The sequence below is a fragment of the Anomaloglossus baeobatrachus genome, chromosome 1 (assembly GCF_048569485.1).
Source record: "Anomaloglossus baeobatrachus isolate aAnoBae1 chromosome 1, aAnoBae1.hap1, whole genome shotgun sequence".
Taxonomy (NCBI): Eukaryota; Metazoa; Chordata; class Amphibia; order Anura; family Aromobatidae; genus Anomaloglossus; species Anomaloglossus baeobatrachus.
In genome coordinates this window covers 900,717,547-900,728,329 of record NC_134353.1, presented here as the reverse complement: position 1 = coordinate 900,728,329, position 10,783 = coordinate 900,717,547, and the positions used below count along the sequence as shown (strand labels likewise).

Below are 10,783 nucleotides of genomic sequence, written 5' to 3'. Positions count from 1 at the left end.
CCCCACCCTGACAGACTCGCGTCCGTCGTGACCACCTCCCAGGATGGGGGTAGGAAGGATTTCCCCTTCGATAATGAAGTGGGAAGAAGCCACCACCGAAGGGAAGCTTTGGTCGCCTGAGAGAGGGAGACGTTCCTGTCGAGGGACGTCGGCTTCCTGTCCCATTTGCGTAGGATGTCCCATTGAAGAGGACGCAGGTGAAACTGCGCGAAAGGAACTGCCTCCATTGCTGCCACCATCTTCCCCAGGAAGTGCATGAGGCGCCTCAAGGGGTGTGACTGGCCTTGAAGAAGAGATTGTACCCCTGTCTGTAGTGACCGCTGCTTGATCAGCGGAAGCTTCACTATCGCTGAGAGGGTATGAAACTCCATGCCAAGGTATGTGAGCGATTGGGCCGGTGTCAGATTTGACTTTGGAAAATTGATGATCCACCCGAAACTCTGGAGAGTCTCCAGGGTAGCGTCGAGGCTGTGTTGGCATGCCTCTTGAGAGGGTGCCTTGATCAGGAGATCGTCCAAGTAAGGGATCACCGAGTGACCCTGAGAGTGGAGGACCGCTACAACAGTAGCCATAACCTTGGTGAAAACCCGTGGGGCTGTTGCCAGGCCGAACGGCAGTGCCACGAACTGCAGGTGTTCGTTTTCTATGGCGAAGCGCAAGAAGCGCTGGTGCTCTGGAGCAATCGGTACGTGGAGATAAGCATCTTTGATATCGATCGATGCAAGGAAATCTCCTTGGGACATTGAGGCGATGACGGAGCGGAGGGATTCCATCCGGAACCGCCTGGTCGTTACGTGTTTGTTGAGAAGTTTCAGGTCCAGGACAGGACGGAAAGACCCGTCCTTCTTTGGGACCACAAACAAGTTGGAGTAAAAACCGTGGCCCTGTTGCTGAAGAGGAACAGGGACCACCACTCCTTCTGCCTTCAGAGTGCCCAGCGCCTGCAGAAGAGCCTCGGCTCGCTCGGGAGGCGGGGATGACCTGAAGAATCGAGTCGGGGGACGAGAGGTGAACTCTATCTTGTAACCGTGAGACAGAATGTCTCTCACCCAACGGTCTTTTACCCGTGGCAGCCAGGCGTCGCAAAAGCGGGAGAGCCTGCCACCGACCGAAGATGCGGAGTGAGGAGGCCGAAAGTCATGAGGAAGCCGCTTTGGTAGCGGCACCTCCGGTGGCCTTTTTAGGACGTGACTTAGACCGCCATGCGTCAGAGTTCCTTTGATCTTTCTGAGGCCTTTTGGACGAGGAGAATTGGGACCTGCCCGCGCCCCGAAAGGACCGAAACCTCGACTGCCCCTTCCTCTGTTGGGGTATGTTCGGTTTGGGCTGGGGTAAGGATGTATCCTTTCCCTTGGATTGTTTGATGATTTCATCCAAACGCTCGCCAAACAATCAGTCGCCAAAAATTGGCAAACTGGTTAAGCGCTTTTTGGAAACAGAATCTGCCTTCCATTCCCGTAGCCACAAGGCCCTGCGGAGTACCACCGAATTGGCGGCTGCAACCGCCGTACGGCTCGCAGAGTCCAGGACAGCATTAATAGCGTAAGACGCAAATGCCGACGTCTGAGTGGTTATGGACGCCACCTGTGGCGCGGACGTGCGTGTGGCTGCGTCAATTTGCGCTTGACCTGCTGAGATAGCTTGTAGCGCCCATACGGCTGCGAATGCTGGGGCAAAAGAAGCGCCGATAGCTTCATAGATGGATTTCAACCAGAGCTCCATCTGCCTGTCAGTGGCATCTTTGAGTGAACCCCCATCTTCCACTGCAAGTATGGATCTAGCTGCCAGTCTGGAGATTGGAGGATCCACTTTGGGACACTGAGCCCAACTTTTGACCACGTCAGGGGGAAAGGGATAACGTGTATCCTTAAGGCGCTTAGAAAAACGCTTATCTGGACAAGCATGGTGATTCTGGACTGCCTCTCTGAAATCAGAGTGGTCCAGAAACATACTCGGTGTACGCTTGGGAAACCTGAAACGGAATTTCTCCTGCTGAGAAGCTGACTCCTCCACCGGAGGAGCTGAGGGAGAAATATCCAACATACGATTGATGGACGCAATAAGGTCGTTCACTATGGCGTCCCCGTCCGGAGTATCAAGATTGAGAGCGGCCTCAGGATCAGAATCCTGATCAGCTGTCTCCGCATCATCAACCAGAGATTCCCCCCTCTGAGACCCTGCACAATATGATGATGTCGAGGGAAAATCTAAGCGAGCTCGCTTAGTCGGTCTGGGGCTGGGGTCTGTGTCAGAACCCTCAGCCTGGGATCCATGAGATACCCCGGGAGGACATTGTTGGTCCAGCTGAGGTGGGACAGGGAACAAAGATTCAACAGAGTCCCTGTGCTGAGATACCGGCCTGGACTGCAAGGCTTCTAGTATCTTAGCCATAGTCTCAGAGAGTTTTGCAAACTCCGTCCCCGTCACCTGAACAGTGTTAGCAGGTGGCTCCCCCTGGGCCCCTCTTAGCAGAGGCTCCGGCTGAGTAAGTGCCACAGGGGCCGAACAGTGCACACAATGAGGGTCAGTGGAACCTGCCGGTAGCGGGGTCGTACATGCGGCGCAGGCAACATAATAAGCCTGTGTTTTGGCACCCCTGCCTTTCGTGGGCGCCATGCTATTATCTTCCCTGAGTAACACAATAGGGTATATAGCCAGAAATCAACTGTGCACCATACAGTGTAAAACATATATACCATAAACATATAATGTTACACTACTGCACAATGGGGCTAGCACCACAGGTGCTGCTTACCACCCGCCTAAAGCGGTTGTGAGGCCACCAGAGTCCCTGCCTGGGTCTCCCAGACTTTGTCCCCCTCTGCAGCGTCCGAGGAGCTGACAGGAATGGCTGCCGGCGTCCTGAGGAGAGAAGGGAGCCGTGGGCGTGACCCAGAAAGAGCGGGAACTGGTGCCCGCACTGTGCACAGTGAGAGGGGTGGAGTATGCAAAGCATGCTCCAGCTCTCAGTGCTGCTCGTTCTGTGCAGCGTCCCGCCCTTCCCCTGCCTGTCAGGGCTGTGGGCGGGAGGAAAGGAAACTAGGCCGCAAAAAGCCGGGGACTCTAGTAATAAACGCGGCCGCCGTAAAAGCGCGGCTGGCGTGAAAGTCCCCGGCGCACTACAAGTCCCAGCCGCGCCGCAGTGTTTCCATGGCCGCGGCGGTCAGTGCGGCAGTCCCTATACATAAACACACTCAGCAACGCTGAGTGTGTAATGGCACATATTAACCCGGTCAGCGCCGTGGTCCCCGGTGCACTAGCACACCCAGCAAAGCTGGAGTGTTGCTGTGCGCTGTCCCCACAGGGATACAGAGTACCTCCAAGTAGCAGGGCCATGTCCCTGAACGATACCCGGCTCCTATCCAGCAGGCTCCACAGGAGTCGTGGATGAAGCACGGTCTCAGTGCCTGGAGACCGATAGGATCCCACTTCACCCAGAGCCCTGAGGGGGATGGGGAAGGAAAACAGCATGTGGGCTCCAGCCTCCGTACCCGCAATGGATACCTCAACCTTACAACACCACCGACAAGAGTGGGGTGAGAAGGGAGCATGCTGGGGGCTCTATATGGGCCCACTTTTCTTCCATCCGACATGGTCAGCAGCTGCTGCTGACCAATCTGTGGAGCTGTGCGTGCGTGTCTGACCTCCTTCGCACAAAGCAAAAAACTGAGGAGCCCGTGGGAGCACGGGGGGTGTATAGGCAGAAGGGGAGGGGCTTAACACTTTTAAGTGTAATACTTTGTGCGGCCTCCGGAGGCATAGCCTATACACCCAATTGTCTGGGTCTCCCAATGGAGCGACAAAGAAAACATTAGTGCATGCCCTCATCATCTCCCGCCTCGACTACTGCAACCTCCTGCTCTGTGGCCTCCCTTACAACACTCGTGCACACATCCAATCTATCCTAAACTCTGCGGCCCGCTTAATCCACCTCTCCCCTCGCTATTCCCCAGCCTCGCCACTCTGCCAATCCCTTCACTGGCTTCCCATCGCCTAACGACTCCAGTTCAAAACATTAACCATGACATATAAAGCCATCCACAACCTGTCTCCTCCTTACATCTGTGACCTAGTCTCCCGGTAGCTACCTGCACGCAACCTCAGATCCTCACAAGATCTCCTTCTCTGCTCCTCTCTTATCTCCTCTTCCCACAATCGCGTACAAGATTTCGCCTGTGCCTCCCCCATACTCTGGAACGCTCTACCTCAGCACATCAGACTCTCCCCTACCGTGGAAAGCTTCAAGAGGAACCTCATGACCCATCTCTTCCAACAAGACTACAATCTACAATAGCCCTCAGTCCAGTACACCACTGCGCAACCAGCTCTGTCCTCACCTATTGTACCATCACCCACTCCCTGTAGACTGTGAGCCCTCGCGGGCAGGGTCCTCTCTGCTCCTATACCGGTCTGTTTTGTACTGTCAATGATTGTTGTACGTATACCCTCTCTCACTTGTAAAGCGCCATGGAATAAATGAAATAGTGGTCCATTGTTTGTTTTTTTATGTTATTATTTTTATTTTATTTTTTTCAATTTGGGTCAGCCACATTTCTAAAAATAAATAAATAAATAAAACAGAAACAAAAAAAAAATGGAGTGAATTAGAGGAGAAATTTAGATTTTGTCTGCCCAAAGTGTAATGTGCCTCTTAAAAAACGATAATCTACGGTATCTTATTCCAATGAGCTTATGACTTGAGCATGAATCACCCGCCATGATGAGGACAAATCTAGGAATCACCTAAATTGTGACATAAAAAAAAAAATAATTCTGCAAAGTGTTTGAAACAAAAACAACAAAAAGAAAACTTATATGTAAAAGCCCCTGCCAAAAAGAGAAAAAAAAAACAACTATATATAAGATTGACAAAAATAAGCATTCACAGTTTAAAAAAAAATAGGGGAAAAAAAAAAAAAAAAAAGCGCAAAAATGTATAAATAAACAAATTTAGAGGTCCTAACACTACACTGCATGCACGGGGGAAAAACAAAAACCTGGTAGGTAATGAGGTGAATATGGCCTTGTCTAGAACAGATGAAGGCTGACAGTAACATAGCAGAATCAAAGCACAGGTAACAATGTGCACAAAAAAAAAAAACAAAAAAAAATATTCTGTGAATTTTTTTCCTGCCAACACCCTGGTTTTGGGTATGAAAAAATCCACAGGCTTCAAACAAAACCTAAGGGCTTGTTCACACTCTGCACTTTTATTTTTCTTTTTGTGTTTATAATGGGAAAAAAAGCAGCATTTTACAGCACCACCAACAAAGCAAGTGAAATTTCTGACATCTCAAACACAAGCTGAATATTTTTGCAGATTTGATCCAAAGTGTCATTTTTTTTTTTTTGTCATATCCGCAGCAGGACAGTGTTTTTCACCCACATGAAAGTGGGGTAAAAAACAAAACAAAAAACAAAAACAAAACAAAAAAAATCCTGTGGTCTTTGGTGCAGAAGAATCTGCTGAAAATACATCCTTTGCATTAGGGGTATGTTCACACATGGCAAAAAAAAAAAAAAAAAGCTTTTTCTGTGTTTTTTTGGTTTATTTTTTCACATTTATACGAATGAGTGAAAAATGTTGCAAAAATGCTGAATCGATTTCAGAAATCACAATCTCTATACTAGAAAGCTGTGGCAAAAACACATCGTCTATACAAGCCCTAAGAAATAAAGGAATACTATCAGCGAGATGATTTAATGAGCCAATCAATTCTGTTTGCAGAAACACAGAACGAGATGCCGACACTTTGTGTTTGCTTTGTACAAGTTTGCCTTCTTTATGAACACGGAGCACTCACATGTCTATTTACCGAGTACATACCGTGACTATGGGTACCTTCACACTTAGCGATGCAGCAGCGATCCGACCAGCGATCTGACCTGGTCAGGATCGCTGCTGCATCGCTACATGGTCGCTGGTGAGCTGTCAAACAGGCAGATCTCACCAGCGACCAGTGAACAGCCCCCAGCCAGCAGCGACGTGCAAGCGACGCTGCGCTTGCACGGAGCTGCCGTCTGGAAGCTGCGGAGACTGGTAACTAAGGTAAACATCGGGTATGGTTACCCGATGTTTACATTAGTTACCAGCGCACAGCTGTATGTGCAGGGAGCAGGGAGCCGCGCACACTGAGCGCTGGCTCCTTGCTCTCCTACCATAGCTACAGTACACATCGGGTTAATTAACCCGATGTGTACAGCAGCTACATGTGCAGAGAGCCGGAGCCGGCAGCACAGGCAGCGTGAGAGCTGCAGAGGCTGGTAACTAAGGTAAATATCGGGTAACCACCTTGGTTACCCGATGTTTATCTTGGATACAGCTTACCTCAGCTGTCAGACGCCGGCTCCTGCTCCCTGCTCGCTTCATTTGTCGCTCTCTCGCTGTCACACACAGCGATCTGTGTGTCACAGCAGGAGAGCGGCTTTGAAGAAAACGAACCAGGGCTGTGTGTAACGAGCAGCGATCTCGCAGCAGGGGCCAGATCGCTGCTCATTGTCACACACAGCGAGATCGCTAATGAGGTCACTGCTGCGTCACAAAAAGCGTGACTCAGCAGCGATCTCGGCAGCGAGCTCGCTGTGTGTGAAGCACCCCTAACAGGCATGAAAACTTACAGGCCGTGTCTGATACAATCCCTGAGTTCTGTATAACCTCGCTCACACCACTGATTGACAGCTTTAGGTGTACACTGTGCATAGGCAGAAAGCTGCCAATCAGTGGTGGTGGGTTTTGGACTACCTGGCAGCAATTTTACTAGTCCTGCTGATTAAACATTAATTTCATCAAAACTACAGCAGCCAGCTCAGTAAGTGACACATCGCTGGAATCAGGATCTGTCTCTACATTATGCTGCTCTCACATTAGATGGTAAAAACCTGCTGAATGATGCCCTTTAATGGAAGTCTGTCACCCCCAAAATTAAAGACAATTTTGTGATTTAATTTTCCCTCTCCTTTTTCAGATACCCTGCTTTTATTCTCCTCCTGTCTACATCACCCTACAAGGGCTGGTTTATTTTTTGTTTGTTTTTGCAGTATTAGTTTTACCATAGCGTAAGGGAAAAGATTTAAGTGCATCAATTCCATCATTGTTTTTTGGGGGATTTATTTTTATAGTATTAATTGTACAGTAGATCATCTGGGAATACAATTCTTCAGGCCACAGTAATTACAGATATTTAGTAAATTATTTTAGGGACTTAAAGGAAACCAAACATCAGCATTTTCCTATATAAGGTGCAGCCAGTGCAGTACTGGCACTATCGGGCACATTGTGTACATACCATTAGTGGGCAGCTCGGATGTGTAGGCTGTGAAATCCAACTTTATAAAGTTTGAAAATTCATCGTCTTTTTGATTGACGTGTGCACCTCCGCTGCTGATGTCCGGGCGGGTTATGCACGTGGATTCCCGCCCCCCGCCGCCTGTTCCTCCCTCCCTCTGGCCGTATGTAAATTTCTAATCTTCAGTTATACGGCGTCGGATTTAGCACCTGCTCATCTCCGGCGCCATGTTTCTGAAGCCCACATTATTATGGTGCATGAGAGGGCGGCGCATGCGCCCTCGCTTCTTCAGATCTGTTGTGACCGCGGGAGCGCGTGCGGTCACAACAGGACTGGAAAACAGCTGATCTTACCGATTAGCTGCAGCAGACAATATCGTAGGAGACGTCTGCTGCAGCTAATCGGGGTAAGATCAGCTGTGCTCCAGTCCTGTTGTGACCGCGTGCGCTCCCGCTGTCACAACAGATCTGAAGAAGCGAGGGCGCATGCGCCGCCCTCTCATGCACCATAATAATGTGGGCTTCAGAAACACGGCGCCGGAGATGAGCAGGTGCTAAATCCGACGCCGTATAACTGAAGATTAGAAATTTACATACGGCCAGAGGGAGGGAGGGAACAGGCGGCGGAGGGGGGGCGGGGATACACGTGCATAACCGCCCGGACATTAGCAGCGAGGTGCACACGTCAATCAAAAAGACGATGAATTTTCAAACTTTATAAAGTTGGATTTCACAGCCTAAACATCCGAGCTGCCCCCTGATGGTATGTACACAATGTGCCCGATAGTGCCAGTACTGCACTGGCTGCACCTTATATAGGAAAATGCTGATGTTTGGTTCCCTTTAAAGAGGACCAATCAGCAGGATTTTGCTATATGAGGTGCAGGCAGCGCCATACAGGCAGTAAGATGCTGAATCCAGGCATACCTGTTATAGAAAGATCCGATGCTTGGCTGATGAAATATCTGTAATCACAGTTACAGTAATGCCCTGCACTGTCATTGACGTGTGTATCAGGGGCCGGGCCTTTGTGGGTCGGGTCTCTGGTGTATATTCCTCCTCTAGCCTCCTATATGACATGCCCTTCTCTTTATTTGAATATCGCCCCGTGCTGCCATTGTTGGCGGCCTGTGCACATTGCAACAGTGATTCTGTCTTCATTAATTTGGCGCTGGAGTCCGTGCATGCGCGTAACGCAACCTCCGGCGCCATTTTATTGAAGACCCTGCAGTGAGGACTATGAGAGGCACTGAATTTATATTTTTTATTTACATGTGTTGCGATGAGTTTCCCAATAAAAACCTGTAAGGAGGGGGGAAACAAAAAATGTAAAACACCAGAATTGCGAACTGGGTTAATTAGTTTTATATTTAAGTAGATCGGACTTTAACAAAACGCAGCGATGAGAGGTATTTATTTTTTTAATTTTTAACTGGGTAAAGAAAGGGGGGGGGGGGGCATTAGATTTTTTATATCTTTAATTTTTTTAGCCCCCAGAGAGAACCAGAACCTCTGGTCTCTGATTCTGGACCTGCTCCATCCTGTAGATAATACACCATCCGGTATTAAGGGGTTAATTATAGAAGTATCGGTACAAATCGATTGTATCGGTATCGGATGGGTCCGTTTTGGGATTTTGTTTTATTTGTAGCCATAGAATTGAATTGACAAGCCACACTGGGGGTCCGGCCCCACAGAGTGGATCAATGAGGGTCTTCTCCCATTTCCCTTACAGGAGGATGAGCCCCCCCTATGCAGACAATTGTCAGCCGAGCAGATCCACCATGCTGGGGCACAGTCCTGCAGATTTCTGCACTCATCACTCACTTTTGGACACACTAGTCACAAAGCACCAAAGTGTCTGACAAAGTGGAAACCCCCTTCAAGAACATCGCGTATTCGCAGCTATTACAGGACCCCAGGCAGTTACCTCTGAGCAGCGCCATGCTGGAAGCCTGGAGGGAGGAGAGGTCAGAGCGAGCGCGGCCTGGTCTCCTTCACAGCCCGATACAGCCAAGGTCCTATCCACAGGCCACGCCCCTCTGAGGGCAAACGCTGTGCCGCTGACAGTCCACGCCCCTCTACTGGCACACGCCGCGCCTTCCTGATGACAGGTCACGCCCCTCAACACAGGCAACGTGCGTATGAAGTTAGCTGACCACGCCCCTCTTCTGGCACACGCCGCGCTTACCAGATGACAGGACACGCCCCTCTACAGGCATATCTGCGTATTAAAGTTAGCAGATCACGCCCCTCTACTGGCACACGTTGCGCTTCTCTTCTGGCATGGACAGGCATTGAAGAGCAAAGACCACGCCCTCTTCTCATATACTCCGCTCTTCCCATATGACCTCTACTCTGGCAGCTGGGCGAATTGGAGTTAAACAGACCACGCCCCTCTTCTGGCACACGCCGCGCCTCCCAGATGATATAACACGCCTCTCTACGCAAGCTTCTGCGCGCATTAGAGCTGACAGACCACACCCACTACTGGCACACAACGCGCCTTCCAAATTACAGGCCACGCCTATCTCTAGCCATCGCCCTCGCCCGTAAGAGTTGACACATTACAGACCCCGCCCTTTCCGTAACAAAAGCCAATCAAGCGCTAGACCACGCCCCGCCAGAGATACGTTTTCCCCGTCTAGACCCAGAACTCCAACTCTACAGGATAACGCCCCGCCCCCTCCTCAGACTCGCCCTGGTTACCTTTCCCCTAGTTACCGCTCTGTCCCGTGACACTGCTCTATGTCGCACTGACTGCAACCACAGCTGCCAACATGGCAGACAACTATTATGTCACCAGGGGGCATGCTGGGAGCTGTAATGTGAGGGGAAAGTGCTGCAAAAGCTGTTGTAGCCCTTAGCAACCACTCATTGCCTCACTCGCTGCAGTGTATGATGGCGCTACATCACATACCGACACCAGATACGTAATGGGGTATGTCCTCATAGGACTCATCAGCAGTGCACTCAGCCCCCTCACAAAGTATAATAACCCCCATATACTATGATGGCCCCCAAAATTGGAAGGGAGGGGGGTAAAGGAGCATTCCTGCTTAGGACCGGTCCGTCACCCCGCAGTTCACGGGCCCCATAAGTGACACTGTAGAGCCCCTGAGACCCTCAGGGCCTGGGGCTGGCTGGCACAATTTAGCCTGGGGGGCATTCACAAAGCAGTGGCCCTCAAGTTGCGGCAGCCCACTATTGGACTGTTCCTCTCTGTCCGCTGCATTAAAGCGGCAGTGGTAACAGGCCTTATGAACAGGCTAGTGCATATACAGTATATGGAAACAGAGCCTAGCTTACTGCATATATATGGGAACAGAGCCTATCTTATTGTGTACATAGATACCGCAACAGAACCAAGATGACTACATAGATACGGGAACGGAAGCGAGCTTACTGCAGAGATACGAGAGAAGAACCGAGCTTACTACAGAGATATGGGAGCAGAACCGACCTTACTATAGAGACGGAGCAGAACCGAGCTTACTG

At 50.1% G+C, this 10,783-nt stretch overlaps 1 protein-coding gene across 1 annotated transcript in view; it reads right to left on the bottom strand.

Moving 5' to 3' along the window:
- The window catches only part of ACAA2 (acetyl-CoA acyltransferase 2), a 54,361-nt gene extending 45,029 nt beyond the window's left edge, over positions 1–9,332 (bottom strand). The window contains exon 1 of the mRNA XM_075327206.1: positions 9,216–9,332. Within this exon, the coding sequence (XP_075183321.1) occupies positions 9,216–9,231 (16 nt within the window). The 5' untranslated portion in view covers positions 9,232–9,332. The remainder of the gene's footprint in view (positions 1–9,215) is intronic.
- Between the last annotated feature and the right edge of the window lie 1,451 nt (positions 9,333–10,783).